Raw genomic sequence first — 26,054 nt, forward strand, 5'->3', positions numbered from 1 at the left:
TGAGCTCTGCCTGGAAGTTTGTATTAAACGTTTAGAAAGGATCAAAAAAGGTGGACAAAAAGGGTAAAAGTCACAGCCGCCTCTTCTCCTGGGGAGGCTGGCAGAAACACCCCCCAGCATCCCCGCCTGCCTCAGCCCAAGGCAACACTTTCCCCGGGAGAGGCTCGGCAGGAAGCTCAGATGCTCAACACACATTTACAGTCCATCCTTAGTAATCTTGACATTACATTCAGGCTGCTCTGCTGCAACCTGGGTGCCTGGAGAGAGCCGATCCGAAGGGAAAACCTCCTCGTTGGAGGCTGCAGTGGCCGAAGACCAATAATACAAAAAGCATCAGCGCTCTGGGCTGCTCCCTATGCAGAGCAGACCCTGAGCCCAACGTCCGTGAATGCTCAGGGAGGCGTTTACAGCCATGAAAAGCCACCTGAGAAGCGGTTTCCTTGGTGCTCTGAGCGTCCAGGAGACAGGGCTGGACAGACAGGGCTGGGGAAGGACAGACGGATGCCGGGCAGGACTCGGGTCAGTCCTCACGCTGCAATAGCACGTTCACATGGGGTAGTTGAGAACAACGTCTTGCTTGGCCAACTCCAGTAACATAGGGTCATCGAAGAACTTGCTGATGCTCACGTCCTCGCTCAAGCCCTGCAGGGGAACGCAAAGCCAGAGGTTATTCCTTAGGCTGCCAGCACTCGCACAGCCGTTGTGGCAGAGATCCTGCCAAAAGGCTCTGCTGTCCCACAGAAAGATACATTTTCAGGCTCCAGAGAAGGCAGGAGAACTCACAAGGCCTGAGGTGCTTCTCAGCAGCTTGAATGCATCCAACAGCCTCTTAGAAAGCTGCAAATGTGTGACTGCAGCCTCTGAATGCATCTACCAGCTCGCTGCCCTCCCAAAAGCGGAGCCTGACTCCCTCTGCAGCCCCAGGAGCCCCTCTAGCCCCTCAGTCGAGCTCACTGAACCGGCACAGAAACCAGCTGTGGCTTTTTCTGCAGGACAAGTGGGGTAAATGCGACCACGGAGGGCTCAGACGGGCAGGGAGGGAGCAGGGTTGTGCCGCAGGACCCCGCTGGAGTCGCTTACAGATGAGTCACTCCTGGAATCATCACAGGCACCAAACGGCAGCATCAGGGATCAAGAGTGAGGGAACTCCCGAGGCACAAAGGACACCGGTCCGCTCTGGGGACACGGGGGACGTGGTGTCCCCAAGGGACAGCACTGGAACCGCTCAGCTGCTGGCACAGACGGACAGCAGGATGCTACAGGGATTACTCGCAAACGTACCTTCCTGCGCCGGGTCTTGATCATGAACTCCCTGGCCAGATGTGGGGCTGGCTGGGGCTCCAGGGGTCGGATAACGATGCTTTTGTCCAAGGGGTCACCAGGCACAATCTGAAACACAGGGCCAGGACATGAGGGCAATGCTGGGGGCTGGTTCAACCCCCTGGAGACCCTGGACTGCAACGGGAAACACCCTAGGCCCTGGACACCACTAGCCCTGCCGCGACAGCCCCATGCTTGATCTGTTCTCCTGGCAAAGACAAACTGTAACGTCACAACTGGAGATCGCGCCTGCAAGGAGTCCCTCGCACAGTGCTAATAACCCAAGCCAAGAACACGTCCCACCTTCCTCACGTGCAGCTGTGCTGCAAGACCTCCAAATAACTGCCAGGCAGCACAACCCTCTCTAGATTCCCGCACATTCATTCTTTTCAGAGCTAAGCCTCCGGCTTTTACACCTTGACCTTTAAGACAGGTCTTGGGGCTCTGATTGGTGCCGCTGCTGCTCTCACAAGCAGCTGTGCACCTCCCAGTGGCAGCTCCCTGATGTGCCCCAGACACAGAAGCAGCCAAGGACAGGATTTTGTCCCAAACCCCGTTTTCCACACGTTTACAAAGCCTTCTTACAAAGCCAAACTATGGCAATCCATGTCTTAAGGCAGACGAGTAAGTCCAAGCCCTGCTCCAAGACTTCTGCTCCTCGGGCTGCGGAGCACTGAGTGCACCCAAACCACTGCCCTTGTCTCCAACAAGGATGTCTTCTCTGCAGGCACTCAAGGACCCTTGTGCTCAGCGAGCAGCCAAAGGCTGATGGGACTTGGAACAAACGGCTTCTCCCAGACGCTTAACAGCCAGCGTCTAGAGCCTCCCCAACTCTAGATCTTCTGAGGATGCTCTCCAGAGCACCTGTTCTGCCCCCTGTGAGCTGAGGCACTGAGCTCCACCCAGAGTACCCACCTGCGCCTGATCCGACCACATCCCTCCTCCCGTCTCACCAGGGCACAGACTCACCTGCCAGTGGTGGAAGACGGAGAGCGAGAAGGCTTGTCCCTGTGTGTGGGTCCTCAAGTCTGTCTCAAACCCAAACGAATCAATGGCTGGGATGAAGGCTTTGATGGTGTAGAGAGGGGAGCCCGGGATCGGAGCATCTTGTGTCACGTGGCCTCTGCCAAAACAACAAAAGAATAGTCTTCCTGCATGTCATAGAATCATAGAACGGTTTGGGCTGGAAGAGACCTCAAACCCATCCAGTCCCACCCCTGCCATGGGCAGGGACACCTCCCACTGGATCCGGTTGCCCAAGCCCCATCCAACCTGGCCTTGAACCCCTCCAGGGATGGGGCAGCCACCACTGCTCTGGGCAACCTGGGCCAGGGCCTCCCCACCCTCACAGCAAAACATTTCTCCCTAAGATCTCATCTCAATCTCCTCTCTTAAAGTGGAAAACGTTCCCCTTCATCCTCTCCCTGCACTCCCTGATCATCAGCCCCTCCCCAGCTTTCCTGGAGCCCCTTTCCCTACTGGAAGCTGCTCTAAGGTCTCCCCAGAGCCTTCTCCTCTCCAGGGTGAACAACCCCAACTCTCTCAGCCTGTCCTTGTACAGGAGGTTCTCCAGCCCTCAGATCATCTCCATGGCCTCCCCTGGACTTGCTCCAACAGCTTCATGTCCTTCCTGTGCTGAGGACTCCACGACACAGGACTCCAGGTGTGGTCTCGTGTCCCTTTATATACTCTCCTCTCTCACACTCAGGAGGAACCAAGCACAAACCAAACTGTGTGATCCTGGACATCCCCTCCGCGCACTGCACAGGGGCGCTGGGATCAGTCAAGGAAGCTTTCAGCTGTCCTTTTGTACAGATTCCACTCTCTCCCCTCACTTTACAAGCAGCGCTGGGCCTGTGAACGTCTCAAGCGACCCAGATCCCACATGAGCATTTGCTGCTTTGCGATACTAAGGTGATGACAGCTGGTCAGAACCGCTCACCTCCGCCTGGCCAGGACCGTGTACACCGCAGACACGCAATCGGCAGGAGCCTGCACCTCCACGAAGTAGTAGGGCTCCATCAAGCGAGGGGTGGCCTGTGAGGAGACAGGGACACAAGCCACTGAGCCACCAGCAGCGCCAGCACAATTTGGTTCAAGTATCAATCAAGGCTTTTGATCATGCTTTGGCCAAACACAGCGCTTGACTGCAGATGAAAGGGTTCCTGTGGGCCCACGGCTGCCCAAATCAACGTCAAACCAACACTGAAAGGAGCTTTTCTCCTTCTGGCCATGAGTCATATGCTTCCATCTCCACAACACCCACCCTTCCCAGCATGCCAAACAGTAGCAAAAAGAGAAGAGAGAGCAGATGCACACAAGTTTGCAGCCAGACCAGAACGTGATCGCTTGTAAAACCCGTCTGCCAGCTCACAAGGCGCTGGAAACATTAATGGATGAATGAGTCAGTTTAAACTGACGTCCTTGGGGCAGACGCACAGCACACGTGCAACCCGCACTCCTTGGAGGGCTCAGGAGCCGGCACAGAGCGAGGTTCAGTCTTTGTCACGCACAGCGCAGGCCTCACCATCAGGAAAGCAGAATAGACCACTCTCCGGGCCGTCGGGATGATCTGTCCTCCACCCCGGTGCAAGGGCTCCTGAGCAATCACTGCATCCAGGATCTTAAACTTCACATTGCGGATCACTGAGGAAGGGCAAAAATGAGAGCAAGTGACCCAAGGGGGATGTTTTCTGCCTTTCCAGCACCAACCACGCATCCCCAGAGAGCCTGAAAACATCCAAACACCCAGAGCCACCCCAGGAAGTTCTCTTAACTTAATTCCAGCATGAAAAGCACGATCAAGCCCTAACCCTGCACATCAAACACAAACAGTTCAGCAGCTCATCTCGCATGGTGCTCAGCGTTTTGCATTTGGACTGTACGAGAGGAGCCAAGGTCTGGGGGATTCAGCTCGCCAGCCACCAGGCCCTGGTTTGTAGGACAACAGCCAGTGCCTGGGTGGCACCTGCAGCCAGGGAAAAGGAGGAGGTTCCGTTATCTCCCTTGTCACCCATCCTCAGAGCTGCGGTGCAAGAAGGCAACTAGCCATGGAGGAAAAACATCAGCAAAATCACCTGAATGCATAGAGATGGAAGAATTTAATCAATCTTATTAGCTCTGCTTCTACAGGCCCTACTTACACTCATCACAGAGAGGCCCTTCCCTGGTCCCCCACTGGAATCCTTGCACAATGCTGTCCTTCACAGAGCCCAGCAGCGATTTGTCCACCTACAGATGGACAGACAGACTGCCTCAGAGACCAAATCTGCATCACGAGGCAGCAACAGACACACGATGGTGTTTCCAAGCCAGTTCCCAGAACAGCAGCAACGTCCCTCTATGCCCCCAACGCCCACCCTCCCTCCCGCAGCTCAGGAGCATCATCCTCACAGTTTGACATCTAGAGCTATAAATTACGAGTCCGTATTTAGTTAGTCCTGAAAGGCAGGCTGATTAGTTGCCAGTTTTGAGGACGCTGGCCCAAAAAGCAACACCTGAAAAATAACAGGTGATTTACGAGCCAGTGTAAGAGTCCGGTGAAGAAAGTAGAGCAGATCTGAGATCTGACAAACCAAGGAGCACTCCAACAGCATTAGGACCTCGCTGCAGGTTCAGGAAGGAGTGGTCACCTCCTGGCACCACAGGGCAAACGTCTCACTGCAACGTAACCCCCCTGCCTGTAGTTTCTCACCTCCGAGGGCAGCGTGTCGTCTACTAGGATGTTTGGGCCAGTAGCGTCTGGCCCGAAGGCCCAGATGGAACGGGCAGCCAGCAAATCCCAGTCGTATTTGGTCTGGAAGAACTCACCCAGCTTCTTTCTGATAGAAGAAAGATTCAAGAAACTTTAGGAAACAAGTATCCAACCTGCACTCACATATTTATGACTTTGTTCCGGTCATAAAACTGTCTCAAGCGTTCTACCCGGAGCAATTCCTGTGCTGGGGTGCTCACGGACCAGCTGGTACCAATGTTGGACCCAGGATCCCTGTCTAAAGGCTGTTGGCTGATATCCTTTCCCCTTGCAGATCCCAGCATTCCCTCTTTTGCTCCTATTACTGGCTTCTAGAAGGATTTCTGCTCTCCCCAGATCAGTCATACCTGTTCCACGTGATTTGGACCACTTCATTTTCAATGTCCTCTGCGAGTCCCTTCTCCAGAGGCTCAGCAATCATTGTGATCTTGTTCCTGAGAAGAGAGAGTTGCAATTAATCCGCAGAATGACAGAAATGGGAGTAATTGGCAGGAGCTCAGACACCACACGCTGCCTGGAACACAGCTAGGGAGATGAAGCGTTCGTGTCCTTTGCTGTTACCGTCTTCCTTGTGAAGACAGGCTGGGTGCTTAATGACTGCTCTCCAAAGTCTGCTTCTCTCCAGAAACAGACTGATAAGAAACAGAACGGCTCCATCCCTCCGGCCAGATGCCGAGTGCTCAGCAAGGTTGCACAAGGAAGCCCAAGGGCCAGGCAATACGCCTCACAGAATCATGGAATGGTTTGGGTTGGAAGAGACCTCAAAAGCCCATCCAGTTCCACCCCCTGCCATGGGCAGGGACACCTCCCACTGGATCCGGTTGCTCCAAGCCCCATCCAACCTGGCCTTGAACCCCTCCAGGGATGGGGCAGCCATCACTGCTCTGGGCAACCTGGGTCAGGGCCTCCCCACCCGCACAGGAAAACATTTCTCTGCAAGATCTCATCTCAATCTACCCTCTTTAAGCTGAATACCATTCCCCTCATCCTATCCCTGCCCTCCCTGATCAAGAGCGCAGAACCCCACTGACACGAGCAACCTGTCCCCAGAGAGGTCACCCCACACGCCCAATGGCTCAAAGACAGACGTTAGACTGGAGCTTTCTGTTCCCAAAATCAGGCTGCCAACCATCGAGAGAGCACACCAGAATAAAGGAGGGTAAGAAGGACCAGAAACCACAAGGAAAAGCCATCATCAGCCTCTGACAGGTCATGATTTCCCTGAAAATTCAGGCATTACTATGTCCTGTGCTCCGGGATTTCATTCTGGTTATTCAGCCTACGTTCCTCGCAGGCCTTCCTCTTTCAAAATGTGCATCGCATAACGCTCAGGGAGGAAGATGAGATCAGTCTCTAAGGCTCCAGTGCATCACCAGAAAGGAAAAAATCCATTTTGAGATTAAGAATGGGTAAGAGAAAAGAAAACTTTTGCTCATGAAGGGTTTGGGGAGTTACTGAAAGCAGCACCGGGCTCTCTGGCACGTGCTTTAGAATCCCAACGTATCTCTTAGTCTTGGAAAAACTACAAAACTCCTGAGAAGGTTTGAAATTCAGCTAAAAGAAAGGAGGATGTGGATCTGTCTTTGTTCTCTTCATTCTGAGAATTCATAGAGCACAGAAACATCCCTGGGACTCAAGTGCATTGCTGAGGAGTTCAGCAGGCTGTCAGCTCTGGCACTGTGCCACTTGTATGGACAACAGCCACGGGAATGGACTCTGGGGAGGGATGAAACCCACTCTGCTGCACACACACCCCCTGTGCCCACGCCCAGCGCACCCGATGGCTCTTACTTCTTGTTGGGAGTCTCCGCAAAGCACTTCAGGGAGGACGTTTCCACCACTGTCTCACAGAATGTCACCACTGGGTCGGCGACCTGCAACGACGACAAACAGTTTGTAAGGTTCTGAAGTAGGTTTTTGTTTTTAAGGAGACTGTTGGAAACCTTTGGACACCTACAAGAAAAAGTTGGTTCATCTGCCAGGTGCCTGCACAGACAGCTTTACTGATCCCTTCATTCAAACAAGGCAGGAACATTTAAACCAAACCCAAGTATAAAAGAAAATCTCCTCTAATATTTATTTGATGCCAGCCAGGCAGTGGCTGAAGTACAGGAAAAGGCTGGAACGTGGTCACCCCTCATCTCCAAGCCAATTTTTAGTCTCTCAATCATACTAACACCAGCAGAGGCCACAGAGATGATCTGAGGACTGGAGCACCTCTGCTGTGAGGACAGCCTGAGAGAGCTGGGGTTGTTCAGCCTGGAGAAGAGAAGGCTCTGGGGAAACCCTAGAGCAGTTTCCAGTAGGGAAAGGGGCTCCAGGAAAGCTGGAGGGGGGCTCTTGATTGGGGAGGGCAGAGACAGGATGAGGGGGAAGAGTTTTCAGCTGAAAGAGGGGAGATTGAGATGACATCTTAGGGAGAAATGTTTTGCTGTGAGGGTGGGGAGGCCCTGGCCCAGGTTGCCCAGAGCAGTGGTGGCTGCCCCATCCCTGGAGGGGTTCAAGGCCAGGTTGGATGGGGCTTGGAGCAACCGGATCCAGTGGGAGGTGTCCCTGCCCATGGCAGGGGTGGGACTGGATGGGCTTTGAGGTTCCTTCCAACCCAAACCATACTGTGATTCTATGATAATGGTGCAACACAGCCAGGCTGCGTTACTTTTGTACCACGACCTGCCAAAATCCACATTGTACGTTCAGCCAGGTTTATTTTCCCACTCTTTTAAGTCAGGGGGATAAACCCCACTCCCCAGCTGCAAAAACCCTCATTTCCTCACCTTGATATCAATCTCTGAATACATCTTCCGTAGGTCGTGCATCACACAGTCCAGGTAGAGCTCCCCTGTCCCCAGGATCACGTGCTCCCCAGACTCTTCCACCTGAAAAGTAAGAAAGGGCTCAGCTGACAGCGTTACTGGCCACAGACCCTTGCCCTTCAAGCTCCCCTACAAGCCTGAGCAAGTATCAGCTTTAAATAAATCGGTCAGCATCAAAGCACCCCAAGAAAAGCTCCCACAGCCTCTTCTAGCAGAAAGTGCTGATGTGCTCCGCAGAAAGCTGCTTCCTGGCACAGCAAGGTGTGTGTTTTTCTGCTGGATTTACAGTTTTCCCCTATTTCCACATGATTTATGAGATCAGCATGAAAAACCCCACAACAAACAAAACAACCTACAGTAAAAAAAAAAGCAGTTATTTTTAGGATCAGCCCACAAGGTAGCCCACAGCATGAGCTGAAAACAGCTGTACATACACCAGAAATACCTTGGTAGTGAGTGAGGGGTAACTCTTGTTGACTTTGCGGAGACCGTCTAACATTTTGGGGAGCTCCGAGGGGTTAACGGGCTCTACAGCTATTTTGATGACAGATGTGGTGTTGAACTTCAAAGGGCGGAAGATCTGAGCCTGAAAGCAGATAAAGACAAAGAGCTGAATCTCTTGGAAGGCCACTGGAATCAGACACAGCACTTGATGCTGTTCTGTCTCCCTTCACAGCTCCTGTGCTCTGTCCCCTTGGCAGAAAAGGCTCCTTTAGCCTCACCACCACAGCTTTTGGGATGCACTCCGACTCCCTGCAAGGCGGAGCCGTACCAGCTATGCACAGTACCTCCTCGTTGCCCCGAGGTTCTGTGACGGTTGCTGTCTTCACTATGGGCTGGTCCACTCCTTCAATCAGCACCCAGTTGCCAGCAGGAACCCGGTTCACCTCGATGTGGTACCTAAGAGGCAGCGGAGCATCAGCTCAGCGCTCACTGCTGCAGCCTCAGGCCCCGCAGCGCTGGCGTCCTCCGTGTCCCCGGCAGCAACAGCTCCGGGTGACTCCTCTCCCAACCAAACACACTGCCAGAGCTTCTCGTACCTCGCAACTGAGATCCAGAGACGTCCGACGGTGCAGATCTGGGAATCTTCCTCATCTTCCAGGGTGTAGTTTTCCCCGAGGACCTTCACAGGCTGCCCAGCATGGATGGTCCCACTGAGCACTCTGCCAAAGGCGTGGAACTGAACACCGTCATCGGTGCTGTACATTTTGGTTGTGTGACACATCAGCGGACCCTTCCCGTGAAAGAGAGAGAGAGAAAGATAAGCCTTTTTAGAAACACAGTCAAGAAACAGACACAGACCTGGTAGAACTCATGAATACCGAAGGAATTAATGGGCTGGAATTTAGAAATACTACTTTTTGACTGGCCAAGTCCTCAATATCCTTCCATTAGAAGCCTCATATCTCCTGGCCCCGTTCCACCCTGGATCGACTTTGGCAGACTCTTCTGGAGCCCTCCTCCCTCGTCTTGGGGACCAGTAAATACTGGTTGAGACAGAGCCATGAGAAGAAATGTCATCTGCTGGCCCGCAAACCAGCTCAGGGCAGAGCACCCAAGCCTCTGCAGATCACGGCTCTCACTCCCGTAAGGTCAGTCCACAACCAGGAACGTGGTGACAATCACCATTGTGTATTTTATGTGGATGCTGACAACTCATTAAAACAAGCGATTCATTTTCTCTGCAGACATTAGAGCAAAAGTCAGGACCAGCTTCCTCACGAGCTGCTGGCTGGCGTTGGTGGCTCTAGACAACTCCAAACGACAGCTCAGTACAAGCTGTTGGAGGAGGAAGGGTTTCGCAGGGCTCTGCGAGGAGAGGTGCTGACGAACTGCTGGGGGGTTATTTTTATCAGCAGAGTTCAGATCCGTTTTCTCAGTTTGGAGAGAGAATCAAACTTTAAGGAAAAAGGAAAAAAAGGCAGCCAAAGGACACAAACCCACCCTGCAGTTCCCACGTGCTCCGAAGCCCTGACCTAGTCCTGCTCTCCCCTGAACACTGTCAAACCATTCTCTCTCTCAAGGGCTGCCCTGGGAGGCAGTTAAAGCTTCTCAGAGTGAAGAGATTTGGTTTGGTATCGGATGAGAGGTTTCAAAACGCTGGAAGTTAAATGTGGGCAGATGGCTGTCTCGGAGGCAGCCGCCCTGTTGAGGCAGGGAAGGGATGGGGGGAGGCCTCGCGTTTGGACACTCAGAGCAAAGCAGAAGAGTTTTCTTACATCAGGGTCGCATTCACTCATGGCCTCCCCTAGATCGGAGTCAACGCCACCGGTGTAGGTGTGCTCGATTTTCGTCTTAGCTCCCACTTTTGGGGATGGGATGTGCTGCACACACATGTCCACAAAGCCTGGAAAAGTAATATTCCATGAGAACATGATTAAACAGCGCCAATAAACACAAGGCAAAGTCATCCTGACTTCAGCGTACCCACAGCCACGGGGGCATGTGAGCAGTGCCCTGAGTTGTCTTTTGGGTAACTCGTTCAATATTTTATGTTCACAAAGCTGAGGAGGGATCTGTGTGAGAGAACGAGACGTGGCTGTGATGCAGCCCTCAACTCTGCTGATGTGAGACAAGGGTACGGGGAAGACTGGAGGGGAAGACAAACAGCATTTACCCCTCTATGCTGCTCCCATGAGATCCCACTGGAGTCTCGTGTCCACCTCTGGAATTCTCAACATAAGAAGGATATGGAATGTTGGAAAGGGACCAGAGGAGGTCATGGAGATGATCCAAGGGAGCACCTCTGCTATGAGGACAGGCTGGGAGAGCTGGAGTTGTCCAGCCTGGAGAAGAGCAGCTTCCAGTATGGAAAAGGGCTCCAGGAAAGCTGGGGGGGGACTTTTTCCAAGGGTGCAGAGTGATAGGGTGAGGAGAATAGCTTTAAATTGGTGGGGGGAAGATTTAGACTAGAGATTAGAATTAAATTCCTCACACTGAGGTTGGGGAGGCCCTGGCCCAGGTTGCCCAGAGCAGTGGTGGCTGCCCCATCCCTGGAGGGGTTCAAGGCCAGGCTGGATGGGGCTTGGAGTGACTGGATCCAGTGGGAGGTGTCCCTGCCCATGGGGTGGGACTGGATGGGTTTTGAGACCCCTTCCAACTCAAACCATTTCACGGTACCTGTGAACTCCCCAAAGAACTTCTTGCAGACGAGCCGTAGGAGGGGCCGAATGTTAAGTTTCAATTCCTCTTTGGTCAGGTGGATGCCAAGTTCATCCAGAGTCCTGGGCAGGGTTGTGTCCACATCCCCCACCACCTGCAAGGCAACAAGCACCACTCCCAGCTTTGCTGTGGGGTCTGAGCCAGTATCTCCCATGGGCAGCATCCCACACCAGCCGTCACCCTCGGGGCTCTGGGCCTGCTCTGGCTTAGAGCTCACGCAAGAACCATCTGGCTGGTTCAAACTGTCACCTGGATGATATTAGAGCACACCAGAAAGAGCAAAGGCAGCTCTATTAACTGGGTGAATACAGGGTTATATCGCTCGGAGCAGCCGTTAAGGAGTTGCTCGTCATTGCTCTGCACCCCTAAACCCCCTGCACAACAGTACAGACTCCAGACACACCACCACGGTGTGTTCAGCCCTTGGCTGCTCCGGTCTGGAGCTGTGGGAAGGAGAAGGAACCACCACATACCTGAGCCAAGATCTTGTACAGGGGCTCCAGAATGAACTCCACAAAGCTGCGTTGGGAACTGCTTGTTGGAGCCTTCTTAGTGAACTTGCGGCTGTCAGGGGACAAAAGGAGACATGAGGAGCGAGCACTCTGCTGCCAGCAAAGCCCCATACCGCTCCTCCCTGGTTATCTTCTTCCCCTCCCAACCCTCCTGGGAAGCTGTCAGGGACACAGAAGTCAAGCTTACTCCAAACAAAGGCCAGAGGATGCTCTCTGCTCCTGCTTACGGGATTCAGGAGGACCACATGGACTCACACCAAGCAGGAGGCCGACAACCCTTTGATACTACTCCATTACAGGACAACTCAGGTTGGAAGGGACCTTGGGTGGTCATCTAGTCCATGTTTTACAGGGAAAGGGGGGAAAAAACTTGGCAATAAACTAATAGACATTTAAACAGGCTTCTTACGTCTTTGGGTTGAAGTAGATGTCGCCCCAAAGCCGCTTTGCAAACTCCTGATAATTGATGTCTCCTAAAGAGAAAAACCAAATGGCAAAAGTCTTTCAGACTACATCATTTTTCTCTCATCTTGGAAATCTTTAGGTTCTGGCTTTTAAAGTAACTCAGAGGATTCAAATTAATGGAGTGATGCTGGTGAGGGAAGACTTGAACAAGTGATTTAAGCCCTGACCTGAGGAGCCCGGGCAGAGGGGTGGGCAGCAAATAGCCCACGGAGGACGAGCGCAGCAGCCCTCGATGGGGGTTCACACACGGATTTCTCGGGAACGTTTCAACCCTCTCAATTACACACAAGGTTAGAGCTGAGAAGAACCGGCGTGGCAGACACCGCGCTGCGGGAACCCAGCTACATCTGCTTCATTTTCCAAACATTGATGCTGCAACCTGACGCTGCATTGCCAAGGTGCCGGGACGGCTTACATTCCCTCTGCCCTGGAGGCTTATCATGAGCATTTTCTGCCTTGCTGAACATCTCCAGGTTCTTCTCTCTCTTTCAGCTGATGTAATAAGCTGATGTACAGGCAAATACTCAAGGAACAGTGCAGTGCTTGGCTGTCACGGCAGATTTACAAACAATACCACAGCGGTGATAATTTACAGCAGTTTCCAAACAAGCTTTTGCTGCGGGCAGATGTGCAAACATAAGAAATTTCATGGTGGCTGCAGTTTTGACAGTTAAACTACGGTAATTCTTGTTAGTTGAAGTGCGGTGGCTGCACATAAACTCCCTGGTGGCCACAATCCAGTATCACAGAATCATGGAATGGTTTGGATTGGAAGGGACCTTAAAGCCCATCCAGTTCTAACCTCTGCCATAAGCAGGGACACCTCCCACTGGATCCGGTTGCTGCAAGCCCCATCCAACCTGGCCTTGAACCCCTCCAGGGGTGGGGCAGCCACTACTGCTCTGGGCAACCTGGACCTCAGCGTGAAGAATTTCTTCCTAATGTCTAACCTAAATTTTCCCCTTTCAATTTAAAGCCGTTTCACTGACTTCGAGTACCGCTGAGCTCCTGTCTGCCCCACAGAGACGCCATCACCCAGTGCCCACACCTTTCTCAGTCTCCCAAAGAAGAGGGATCGTCGTGGCAGACACTGAGTTAATGCTGCAATGCCCAGGGCATTCATTTATTTCTCCAAGCTCACGAGGACACGCGATAGTCCTGACACATCAGTCCCTGACCTCTACCACGTCATCCTCCCTCAGGCTAACTTCTTCACAAGAGCTAGGCCAGCTGCCTTACAACATCCTCCTTCCTCTGTTCACGGCTCCTCCAGATCACCCCGAATTCCCCAGTGTGAGACTTCAAAATCCTTGGCTGTACAGCTGGCTAATGTGAGCAAAAGGCCCGCTTTACAAGTGGCAGATTGCCTTGAGTGGGCACCTGGGGAACAGAAAATTAAATCAAAGCCAGAAAAAGACAGTTTCTTAAAAAAGAAAGAGGGCAAGAGTGCAAAACCTGTGGGCCAAGCTCGCACCCGGCTGCAGCTGAGTCTCAGGCTCTGGAGGCTTCTGTGAAAAGGCAGGCAGAACTTAACTGCTTCGCTTCTGAGCTGTTGTGATAGGGAGGCAACGCACAACACGTGCGCTTGCCTTCAACTGTCACAGTGGGACTTGATTTTCTGCTCAGGGTATGTATAAAAGATTGGCTTCGGACTCAAGAAATATTTATCAAGAGAAACTATCAAGCTAAAAACAAGTTAGAACCGTATTTTCGCTTCTTACTCAGATTAGCAGTTCCTCTTAACACCTAGAAATTCAAGAACGAGTACACTGGCCCTGTATGTGCAGTGAAAGTCGAAGGTGAATAGCCTGGAAAGCCTCAATAAAAAGGGATAGGAAACAAGATGTTAAAGTGTAAAAGGTTTCTGGACAATCCTCACCATATGTGTCTGCATAAATCTTTGCAAAAGATCCCAGCGTGAAGCAGATGCTGTACTGTGAACTGGCGAAACACACGTTCCCCAGAAGGGGCGACAGAACAAGGTTCTCGTCCGTGGAATACATGCTGAAACAGAAAGGGTTCGAGACAAGACAAAAAAATAACATCAATGTTGTGAACCAAGGAAGAGGCTTAAATCCCTAAGAATCATAGAATGCCCTCAGCTGGAAGGGACCCACAAGGATCATCGAGTCCAACTCCTGTCCCTGCACAGGGCACCCCCAACATTCACACCGCGGGGGAACTGAGGGCGTTGGTCAAATGCCTCTGGAATATTGTCAGGTTCAACGCTGTGAGCACTTCCCTGGGAGCTGTTCCAGCGCTCCACCACCCTCTGCATGAAGAACCTTTTCGTATCGTCCAACCTAACCCTAGCCCTGCCATTTTCCTGCTATTCCCTCGGGTCCAGAAAGAAGAGCTCTGCTCCTCCTCCTCCCTTCAAGAGGAAGCAGTAAACTGTGATGAGGTCTCCCCTCAGTCTCCTCTTCCCCAGGCTGAGCAAAGTGATTTTAACCACTTCCCCTCTGAACTCTTCACCAACTCCATGCCCTTCACTGGATGCTCTCCAGTAGCTTTAGATCTTTTTTATCCTGTGGTGCCCAAAATGTGTCAGGTGGAGCTTTTTCTTCCCTATAAAAAGGCAGTGAAGTTGGCCAATCAAGCAAGAGGAACAATACTAAGGCAAATAACATGGGGCTACAACTAAATCAAAAACAGTTTAATGAGTTCACCAGGACGCTGGACAGGATAAATTATCCCACTGATGCCAGTGGCAACTGAGCAGAGAGACAGGCAAGTGAGCTCCCACGCAAATTCAGTTTGGGGCTACAGAGGCTACAGTGCAGCCACACACAAACCGAAGGGCAGAATGCTATGAGGAAATCTCTTGGATGCAGAAAAGCCAATAGAAATGATGCATCGCTGCTGTGAGAGTTAAGAGATGTTCTTCCCTTCCCTGAGCAGGGCTTTCCAAGGAGGTCCGACTACAACATTATCGTCAGTTCTAGTTGGAGGTTGGGACAGCAAGTTCCAGTTGGCTTTGTAACAAGCGTTTAAGAGTCTTGAGACATCTCAACCTCCACTTTGGGATACAAACCGGATAATCTCACTGTGTGAGACATCTGAATTATAGAATGGTTTGGGTTGGAAGGGACCTCAAACCCATCTAGTCCCACCCCCTGCCATGGGCAGGGACACCTCCCACTGGATCCGGTTGCTCCAAGCCCCATCCAACCTGGCCTGGAACCCCTCCAGCGATGGGGCAGCCACCACTGCTCTGGGCAACCTGGGCCAGGGCCAGTCCTGCCTAATTCAATACATTAACCCAGATGAGTTTCCAATGGTTATTCCTGCCCCATTTTCTACGATTCCACATATCAACAGACAAACTCTTGAGTTTTTTGGCACACAGAGAGCTCATAGAGGAAAGCATCTGCAATGGAACAGAGAGAGCGAGCGCTAATGATGCATCATCCCAACCCCCTGTACCTGATGAGACCATTAACTTCGTCTACGATGTGTCGGAGTTTGTAATAAGCATCCGTAGGGGGCAACTTCAGCTCCAGGATCAGCCGGTCTATCTTGTTGATGCACACGGTAACCGCTAGCCTTTCCTGCACCGCGTGCTTGATCAGTCTCTCTGTGTTCAGCATCACCTGCAGGGAACAATGAGCACGGATGCCCCTAAAGCCCTCCATGAAATGCTATCTAGGGCGTGAGAGGCAAAGCAGCGACCCTTACACACGGGGCTGTGAGTTGGCAGAAAAGGCACCAGCCGTCAGCTAAGCTTCCTGAAACACAGAAGTAGGTGCCAACCTAACTGAATTCCTTGAATCCTACCTCTTGGGTATCTCTGATATAAATAACCTGCTCAGATTTCGATATCATGGGGATGGAGATGCCAACGAGTTAGATAATCAGCCTGCAGGTCACATGCATCATGTCAGCCCTGGACACAGAGGCTTGACTCCCTGTTTTGGCTGAAAAATCCCCTCACTTCCCAAATCGCCCTCCAAAAACCCTTCACGGTGGAAAGCTGTCCCCATCCCAGGCCTTCACGCTGAGGCAACATCAAAAACTCCAGAGGAAAAGATTTTGACGTTAACCCCCAGGAGAACATGGCACTCACCCCCTCAGCTGCATCGATGAAAAGCACAACGCCGTCCGAAATGCGAAGGCCGGCTGTCACCTCGTCGGAAAAGTTGACGTGACCTTCAGAAACACAAAACAGTGGTGAGAACCAGAGAAAGGCCAACGCCAGCAACACAGAGGGCGCAAAGCCATGCCCCTGCTCTGCAGCTCGCTCTGGTCACTGGTATCCAGTGAGGCAGAACAGATGGAATCCTCCTCAGACAGGGACTCGGAAGCGGCTGCCAGAGCTCATGATGGGGAATCGCTTCAGCTTTAAGGCTATTTTTTGAGAATAAACACAACAACTCGTTTAACAGGCACTTTTCCTCACATTTGTTGCTGTTTTTCTCACAGCTCTGCGCAACTACTTCAGGAAAAGAAGGAAAATTACTTATCACCATAGAGAACAGATGCCTCTCCCTCCAGTCTCCTCCTGCGCTCTAACCTTCCTCATCTTGAGCTGTAACCCAACAGATGTGTCCCAAGACTCTCTTTCCTAAAGTTTGCCCTCGGTTTCTTACAACAAGCTGATCTGTGATTATGTTCCCCCACAGGAGCTTGTCAGTGGCTCGGGGGGAACTTGCCGAGTCTCACTGTGTTGAAGAAAAGCACAGTCCCCACCATGCATGGCGATACCTGGAAAATCCAATGCTACACGTGCTTCCCATGCACTTGAGTCAAACGCTTTTTCTGCCCCATTAGCCCTCAATTAGACTGGTTAATGCGAACCACGAGCCTAACCAAACGCCAGCTGCAAAGCTGTTGCTGCTGGAAGTGATTTCAGAAGAATGAACTCAGCTGAAGGCTCAGGACTGGGCTGGAATCATCTACAACAAACACAAAACAGAGGTTTCCACATGATAAAGAAAAATACCTCGGGTTTCATTGCACCCAAGTGATAGTTGCGGACGAATCAGTAAAGTTTCAGGGTATGGCTTCTTTCTTTGTTTTGCCACACAGTCCTACTGCTGTCCAACACAAAAGCTCTTGGAAGGCCCTTGTTAGCCATCGCTGTGCCGTTTCACTGCTCTACTCCTGACTACAGCACCAACCAGAGGACCAAAGGGGTTAATTAGTGAGAGAAAGCTCGGTTCACGTGGTTGTGTGTCTGCTCCACACATCGAGCTGCCTTCAGCTAAGTGCACCCCAAACCAGGATTTCCAGGATTACACAATTACCTGGAGTGTCGATGATGTTGAAGAGAAAAGACTTCCCTTTGGTGTCCGGCAAAACAATCGTCACTGGAGTGCTCTTGATCCCCACTCCTCTCTGAAAGAAAGGAAACCAGGAGTACCAGTTAAAGAGAAAAAATAACAATTGCCATGGAAAGACGTAAAAGATGAGCAAGGGAAAACCAGAAAGAGGAAAACAGGCAAACATCCATCCAACCCAACCTCCTACACTCAGGTGGCTGCAGGATCAGCTCCAGGGAGCTACGACTGCACCATTCACACCTTATTTCACTGAGGAAGAACACACAACACCAGAGACAGAACATGTAAGGCCTTCTGTGCTTTCGCTCTTCTGCAGCTCTCACCTACACCTCAAAGCTTATGATTTGATCACTTGGAGTATAATGGAGAGCACTAAAGCAAAGAGAAAGAAATGCTTCCTAGGATTGTTCTGGTTATGGTGATATTTTGTGAGCAGGACAAAACAGACTCCCATTCACACCCAACCACATGGAGTCAGAGCCCCTGGTTAAGAGTCGTCATCAAAGGAACCAGAGAGTATGTTTAGTTTGAAAGCAGAGCTCTTCATCCATCCTGGTGGCGAACCCTTCCACCTTTTCCTCTCAGGAAAAACGAGTTGCCCGTATGCTGGGATTTCATCATTGCACAGGTTATCATCCCAGATAAATAAAACCATAGAGATGAGGGTGGCACGAAATGGAGGAAACCTGGACCAGGGATCTTTCTGCGGCAAACAAGAGGAGCAGATCCCTTTAATGATAAAGAAAAGCAAAATGTGGAAGGCACAAAACGATGTTAAAATGGAAGAGGAAACTGCCCACAGTAAGTAAATGTGAGTAAAGCTCAACACAACCAGATAAAACCCACTGCTTCTTCTACAAGACTCGCTCACCTCTTGCTCCGTGAACAATATGTCGGTGTAGCAAAGCTGCAAAGGCAAATCAAAAGTCAGAATGTCACATTTCGGTATGAAATACTAAGTGTGAAGCAGGATACAGTGACTCTATGCGTGGTTAAGGTGGCAAGTACGTGACAGTGACAGTATTAGGACTGAGCTCTGACTTCCCAGTCCTACATTCCAACCACCAAACCACGTTTTCCCCATGGAGAGTGACACTCCCACTGAGTGTAAAAGCCAACCCATGTTTCCCAGGGCAGGAATACACCAAGAGCTCACTCACGTCCTGGTCATAGCGCTTCCGGATTTCAGGGTGTGTCTGTTCTATCAGGCAGTCAACAAAGCACGTCTGAAAAACAGGTGACAGGAGAAAGGAGGTGACTGTGCTCAGAGAGACAAACACAATCCCACCCCTCCAGCAGCAGCAACAGAGAAATTTGGGCCTGCTGTTATTTCCAGGTGGCTGGAAGAAAACCTCCAAATAACTGCGTTAGTGAGAGGAGCAGAAAGAGTCCGCGGCTGCTGCGATTGAGGGGTCAGGAGCAACGGTAAAAGCAACAATCAGATCGTTGCTGCTACCCGAGATACGCTGGCTATTCACACTACCTTGCCGTGGTGAAGATGCCCACACAGAGTCACATTGCGAATGAGCTCCGAGTTGTCCATCAGATCTGCCAGGAAACTGGGGGAACGAAACACAAAAGACTGTTGGAGGCTTCTGCTGCGTCTAAGAAAAGCAGGTGCCACTTCAACTACGCTTTCTATCCAAGGTGCCCCTTGAATTCACTCCAAACTTTCGTTCTGCCAATGCCCTGCGGAGGAAGAATCCCACTTTCCAGATGGGGAGGACAAGAGAGTTGGAGTCCTAGACAGATGGCAGTGAGTGGGAGGATACGGAGCTGGTAAAACTGCCAGCGATGGGATATTATTGAATATTTTTCTTCTCTTCTCGTCAGTATTAGAGCAAAAGTCACATCCGTGCACTCGGATGATGAAATGCTTCCACTCAAATAGTGGCAGGCAGTCAAGTAAATCGTGGAGCGGGATAACAAGCACCCCACGCAGTTTTAAAAGGCAGCCACAGGGCCATTAATTCTGATTTTCAGGTCTTAAAACAGTCATGGGGGAAACAGTAATGGAATTCAAACCTCTTTAGAATAAGCGATGGAGCTGGTTAATGATGGGCTGGTCACTCCTGCACAGACCCTGGCCAAGCGTAATTGAGATCCTAAATTACCGACTCCTCTCAAAACTAATGGGAGGCTACGAAGCAATTGCAAGGGGTCTGAAGAAAATAACTGCTGTCAAATAATCTCCTGGCGAAAAAGACTTTAATTTCCACCGATGCAGTAGAGCTCTTAACGTACAACATTTTGATTAAGAGCTAAAAAATACAAAAATCAATAATAATACTGATTAAAAGCTTGCTTATTGGTCTTAAAATAAGGCTAAATGGGAAATCAATACCAAGCTGGCAGGTTTCTGGCTAAGTCCCACAGGGAATTTCTCCTGGCCCCATCCTAACCATTTACATTAACGAAGAGGAACTCATTACAGACGGAACAAGCAGAGGACACAGGGATTAGGAAAGCGGTACATAATGAAGAGCGCAGGTCATTGACTACACACAAAATGGATTGCTTGGAAAAATAAAACCCAGCAGGCACTTTGGTTTATGTCTGGCTCTATCAAAAATCAATCTGATCGACAAACACGGCCGTGCAGACGGCATCGAGGACAACCCTGAGAAGCAGCCGGTCCATAAAGGTCCCGGCATCCAAGGAACCAACTGGCTGAATACAAACTCCCTGGAATTTTGTTGCAGGACAATAACAGGGCCCTTGGCAAAGCGCAGAGGGAGCACTCACGCTGGGATCTGTTTGGCACATGGGGAATGGCGCTCAGCCTGCAGCTGGCTCTGAGATCCACACTATTAAAAATTGGGAAGAGCTCTGTCTCGCCACGAAGTGGCACATGGAAAAATGAGCCTAAATAGACTCTCATGCAGCTCAATCTGTTCATCCTTGACTAGAAGCCAACAGAGACAGAAGACACGTGAGGATATGGAGGCCCTCCACCCATCAGCAAAATGCAGATGCTGATGCTACGATTGACTCCAAAAAGGACACTGAGGGGCTGGAGCACATCTGGAGAAGGAAACAGAGCTGGGGAAGCATCTGGAGAATAGGGGTTCTGGGAGCAGCTGAGGGACCTGGGGCTGTTTGGTCTGGAGAAGAGAAGGCTGAGGGGAGACCTCATCACTGCCTACAACTGCCTGAAAGGAGGTTGTGGTGAGGTGGGTGTTGTTCTCTTCTTCCAGGTCATAGGCAATAGAACGAGAGGAAATGGCCTCAAGTTGCACCAGGGCAGGTTTAGATTGGATATTAAAAAACATCCCTTCGCTGAAAGGGCTCTCAGGCCCTGGCAGAGGCTGCCCAGGGAGGTGGTGGAGTCTCCATCCCCGGAGGGGTTTAAAAGACTGGTAGATGAGGTGCTCAGGGATGGTTCAGTAGTGGACAGGGACAGTTGGATTCCATGTTCTCAAAGGTCTTTTCCAATCAAATGATTATATTTTTGATAAACAACTGCTTTTATTCCTTTCCAAAGTTGCACGAGATACCATATCATATTTTAATTTCATTTGGATTTTTTCCCAGGAAGTTTTCTCCCAATGCGAGTGTCTCAGGGGCTAATTTGTGGCCATAACCAGAAGAAGGTTACACTGACCTATCAACTTTGCGTACAACCAGTAGCATAAAAATTCCCCCTGGAAACCTATCTCCAGGATAGATGGGAATTAGTTTAAGCCAGCAGGAGGCCAGTGGCCACTAGGACTGACCCAAAATGTCCTGGTAGGAGGGTGCGCCACACACAGAACATATAAATATTTCTTAGACCAGTCAAAAGAACTTGCCTACAGCAAACCTGCACCACAGAGGCTTCCAACTATCATAGAATCATAGAGTGTCCTGAGTTGGAAGGGGCCCACAAGGATCATGAGTCCAACTCCTGTCCCTGCACAGGACACTCCCAACATACACACCGCGGGGTTGAAGGCGTTGGTCAAATGCTTCTCGAATATTGTCAGGCTCAACACTGTGACCGCTTCCCTGGGAGCTGTTCCAGCGCTCTACCACTCTCTGTGTGAAGAACCTTTTCGTAATGTCCAACCTAACCCTAGCCCTGCCATTATCCTGCCATTCCCTCGGGTCCAGAAAGAAGAGCTCTACTCCTCCTCCTCCCTTCAAGAGGAAGCAGTAAACTGTGATGAGGTCTCCCCTCAGTCTCCTCTTCCCCAGGCTGAACAAAGTGATTTTAACCACTTCCCCTCTAAACACTTCACCAACTCCATGCCCTTCACTGGATGCTCTCCAGTAGCTTTAGATCTTTTTTATCCTGTGGTGCCCAAAATGTGTCAGGTGGAATTTTTCCTCCCCTGGATCAACGAGTCCAACTCCTGTCTCTGCACAGGACACCCCCAACATTCACACCATGGGGCTGAGGGCGTTGGCCAAATGTTTCTGCAATATTGTCAGGCTCAACGCTGTGACAGCTTCCCTGGGAGCTTTTCCAGCGCTCCACCACCCTCTGGGGGAAGAACCATGTCCTAATGCCCAATCTAACCCTCCCCTGGCAAGGCAAGATTCGCATACTGCTGTAAGAAAGTCAAGCACTTAACGTTGCAGAGAAGGCTACAAGGATGATCCAAGGGCTGCAGCACCTCCCGTACGCAGACAGGCTGAGAGAGTTGGAGTTGTTCAGTCTGGAGAAGGCTCCGAGGAGACCTTAGAGCAGCTTCCAAGACTGGAAGGGGCTACAGGAAAGCTGGGAAGGGGCTCTTGATCAGGGAGTGCAGAGATAGGATGAGGGGAAATGGGTATAAACTGGAGAGGGGCAGATTTAAACTAGACATAAGGAGGAATTTCTTCACGATGAGAGTGGTGAGGCACTGGCCCAGGTTGCCCTGGGAAGCTGTGGCTGCCCCATCCCTGGAGGTGTTCAAGGCCAGGTTGGATGGGCCTTGGGCAGCCTGATCCAGTGGGATGTCCCTGCCCATGGCAGCGGGGTTGGAACTGGATGATGTTTAAGGTCTCTTCCAACCCAAACTCTTCTGCAATATTGTCAGGCTCAACGCTGTGACAGCTTCCATGGGAGCTTTTCTATAATTCTATGATTCTATAATTATGTGGAGGGAAAACAGTCTTGTACTTTCTTCCTCTCGCTTTTGGCTTGGGAAGCAGCTGCACTCCACGCTGTGGCTGGCGTCAGTGAGAAACAAAGGCGATGCTCGCTGAGAGCCATGCTCATCACCCTGCCTCCCACCTCTGCCTGTGAACAGAGCGCGAGGAAATCGCAGCACAGACGGCCCGAGCAGCTCAAAACCTTACAAATTACTTACTCCATCTCATAAACGGTGACCGGTAACGTCTGCTCCATCAGGGAGAACTTTTTGGTTTTCACAGGTTTAATAATAGGCTCTGAAAAGAAGAGAAAAAACAATAAAGCACTGTTACCAGAGACCCTGAACCCAGAAGTTGTTGGAGGGAACAGAGTCTGTCACAGAGAAAACTACTGTGTGCAAGCTGGCAGAGTCTCTCAGTTCTTTATAAAAGCAGCTGCACTAGAGAGTCATCACAGTCGTGTTCCACCTGCTCTGTGCTGTTACAGAAGGATCTACCGAGACGATTTAAATTTCTCCTTAAATATCTTTCCAGGATCTGCTCATACTTGTTCTTGAAAAGATCATTTCTTTGGTGTTTCTAATCATCCCCACATCTGGCTACCACTACACAAAGAGTCTGGGGAGGAGCAGGAATTGCAAAGGGGCATTAAAACTGGTGGGGATAAAAAAAGGGAATATTGTTTTCTTTCCCAAAGATCCATTAAGTGTCTTCTCCTCCCTCCAAACCTGCCTCGCTCGCTACTCCCTCCCAACTCACCGGTGAGGGGCTGCGTGTCCTCCTCCTGCACGATCGTCTCCACCTCGGGCCCGTACACCTCCTCGGCGGTAGGGTAGTATTTCTTATCCTCATGCAGCACCACCTCCATCCCCGGGTGGTCCTCATCGTGGTCCCCCATGTCGTCATCATCGTCGTCATCCTCGAGCTGCAACCAACACTCATGTTTAGGTGCTTGGCAAACACCGATCACCCTGACGGCACAGGCTTGGTGAGCCACAAACCCAGCCAGGGAACGCGGCCCCAGCCCCCCACATCCATCGGCAGAGAAGTGGCAGCGTGCCTTCTCCTGCTGAAAACAAACAGCCCCGTGAAAACAAACAGCGCGAGGGCTCGCAGAGAGACCTGCACAGGCAGGGCCCCACGCCTCTCACTCACGAAGAATCATAGAACGGATTGGGTTGGAAGGGACCTCAAAGCCCATCCAGTGCCACCCCTGCGACAGGCAGGGACACCTCTCACTGGATCCGGTTGCTCCAAGCCCCATCCAACCTGGCCTTGAACCCCTCCAGGAATGGGGCAGCCACCACTGCTCTGGGCAGCCTGTTCCAGGGCCTCCCCACCCTCAGAGGGAAACATTTCTCCCTAAGATCTCATCTCAGTCTCCCCTCTTTCAGCTCAAAACCATTCCCCTCATCCTGTCCCTGCACTCCCTGATCCAGAGCCCCCCCCCCCCCATCTTTCCTGGAGCCCCTTCAGTCCTCAAAGCTGCTCTAAGGTCTCCTCGGAGCCTTCTCTTCTCCAGGCTGAACAACCCCAGCTCACTCAGCCTGTCGACTTAGAGGAGGTGCTCCAGACCTCGGATCATCTCCGTGGCCTCCTCTGGACTCGCTTCAACAGCTCCATGTCCTTCCTGTGCTGAGGACTCCAGAAATGGATGCAGGGCTCCAGGTGGGGTCTCCCCAGAGTGGAGCAGAGGGGCAGAATCCCCTCCCTCCCTGCCGGTCCCGCTGCTGTGGATGCAGCCCAGGATGCAGCTGGCACACACAACACAACCACGTTCCTGCACAACCAACCCAGACCACGCTCAGTGTTTCCAGGTGAACTGCAGGAACAGGAGGCTGGAAAGGGCTTCCTCCAGCACTTCACCCTTCGTGGCACAACTGTCCCTGCTCTCCTCCCTGCCGTCTCCACTCTGCTTTAGTGCCTGGGGAGTCTTGCTCTGCCTTTAACCCGAGGAGCTGAGCTCCTTGGACACCACTGCAGCATCAGCACCTGTTACCAAAGGCCTAAAGTCCCCCCCCGAACAGACATGGCTGCTCCATTTGACTAAAGAAAATTAAAAAAAAAAAACAAATACAGCTTTAGCTACAGATTCAAACTTCAATTCAAGCCAAAACTTTGTGTTTCCCTACAGGACAAGAAGAGAAGGGCATTTTTTCCTGAATCCTTTCAAAGCTAAACCCACTCTGATCCTCAGGGGTCAAAGCCCAGCACTGAACAAAGCCTCACAGCAGAGCTGGAGCCCGGCCCTTGTGAAGACAGCGGCCCCCAGCACTGCTCTAGGGGGCTCGGGGTGAGAGGAGCCCATACCCAGCTCCCAGCAGCTCTGCCTCTCCGCCCAGCCCACTCCTCACCTCGTCCAGATCCTTGGACTCTCTGCCCAGCTCATCCTCGTCATCGTCCGAGTCCAGCTCTGGCCCGATGTAGTTCCCAAACTCGTCATACAGGTCAGTGTCCATGCTGGGAGTGGGGAGGGGATGAGGAACTGTGGGCTCTGTCCTGAGCACCCACCGTCACACCAGGGTGCCCCAACCCCAGCTCCAGCCCCAGCCTCAGGCACCCACAGAGCTGTGCACCGGGGCTCCCTGTCTGGCCCCAATCGCGACCCCAATCCCAGACCCGGGCACCCATGGAGCCGTGCACCGGGGCTCCCTGTCTGGCCCCAATCCCGACCCCAATCCCAGACCCGGGCACCCACGGAGCCATGCACCGGGGCTCCCCGTCTGGCCCCAATCCCGACCCCAATCCCAGACCCAGGCACCCATGGAGCCGTGCACCGGGGCTCCCTGTCTGGCCCCAATCCCGACCCCAATCTCAGCCCCAGCTTCAGGCACCCACGGAGTCATGCACTGAGGCTCCCTGTCTGGCCCCAATCTGAGCCCCAGACCCGGGCACCCACAGAGCCGTGCGGGCTCTGCCCGAGACACCTACAGCACCTACTGCTGCACACCCCAGGCTCCCTGTCTGGCTCCAATCCTGATCGCAACCCTGGCCTTGGGCAACCTTAGCTCCTTTCCAAGCTCCCCGCAGCACCCCGCACTGTGCACCTCAGGTCTCCTGCCTGGCCCCAATTCCCAGCACCCATGGGTGCTGCCCGAGCCACCCGTAGCACCCCCCTCTGCCCTGCACCAGGGCTCCTGTCCGGCCCCAATCCTGACCCCAATCCCAGCCCTGGCCTCAAGCACCCACGGAGTCAGTCGCAGGACCCACTGCTACACTGGGCTCCCTGTCCAGATGGGCCCGGCCCCAACCATGACCCAGCCCCGATCCTGGCCCCTGTCTCGGTCCCGCCCCCCCCCTTCCCCTGTCCTCTCTGCTCCCAGCCCCGACCCCGTGGCCGTCACTGGTACCGGCCCCTCCCGGACTCTCCTTGAACGCTCCCGGTCCCCGCACCAACCCCGGTTCTATCCTGTCCCGGTCCCAGCACCGACCCCAGTTCGATTCTATCCTGCCCAGACCCGGCCCGCCCCGAGCGCGCCACGGCCTTACCTGCCCCCACTCTCTCCCGCCGCGGCCCCGCTCTCTCCCGCCGCCGGCGCGCGCCTCGCCACGAAGGCCCCCGGGCTGCCCGCGGCGCCTGTCGCGACAGAGGACCCACACACAGCCCCACACCTGCGGCACACGAGGCAGCGCTGGTTGTGTCAGGCGCGGCACGGGCAGCCCCGACGGGGGCCTCAGGGATTCAGGG

At 52.3% G+C, this 26,054-nt stretch overlaps 1 protein-coding gene across 1 annotated transcript; it reads right to left on the minus strand.

Annotated features, from left to right (window-relative positions):
• EFTUD2 (elongation factor Tu GTP binding domain containing 2) lies at positions 1-25,990 on the minus strand. The gene is made up of 28 exons (XM_054088143.1): positions 25,856-25,990; positions 24,721-24,826; positions 23,126-23,291; positions 22,585-22,663; positions 18,792-18,867; positions 18,469-18,534; positions 18,180-18,215; positions 17,273-17,363; positions 16,093-16,175; positions 15,453-15,619; positions 13,906-14,030; positions 11,971-12,034; positions 11,523-11,613; positions 11,008-11,143; positions 10,107-10,234; positions 8,928-9,121; positions 8,676-8,787; positions 8,333-8,473; positions 7,849-7,950; positions 6,866-6,948; positions 5,422-5,508; positions 5,015-5,141; positions 4,464-4,551; positions 3,848-3,966; positions 3,263-3,357; positions 2,290-2,443; positions 1,282-1,389; positions 1-642 (listed from the first exon to the last, which is right to left on the minus strand). Exons 2-28 carry the CDS (start codon positions 24,823-24,825, stop codon positions 547-549), a joined length of 2,919 nt encoding a protein of 972 aa, XP_053944118.1. The 5' UTR covers position 24,826; positions 25,856-25,990; the 3' UTR covers positions 1-546.
• Between the last annotated feature and the right edge of the window lie 64 nt (positions 25,991-26,054).

Source organism: Cuculus canorus, chromosome 25, assembly GCF_017976375.1.
Source record: "Cuculus canorus isolate bCucCan1 chromosome 25, bCucCan1.pri, whole genome shotgun sequence".
NCBI classification, from domain to species: domain Eukaryota; kingdom Metazoa; phylum Chordata; class Aves; order Cuculiformes; family Cuculidae; genus Cuculus; species Cuculus canorus.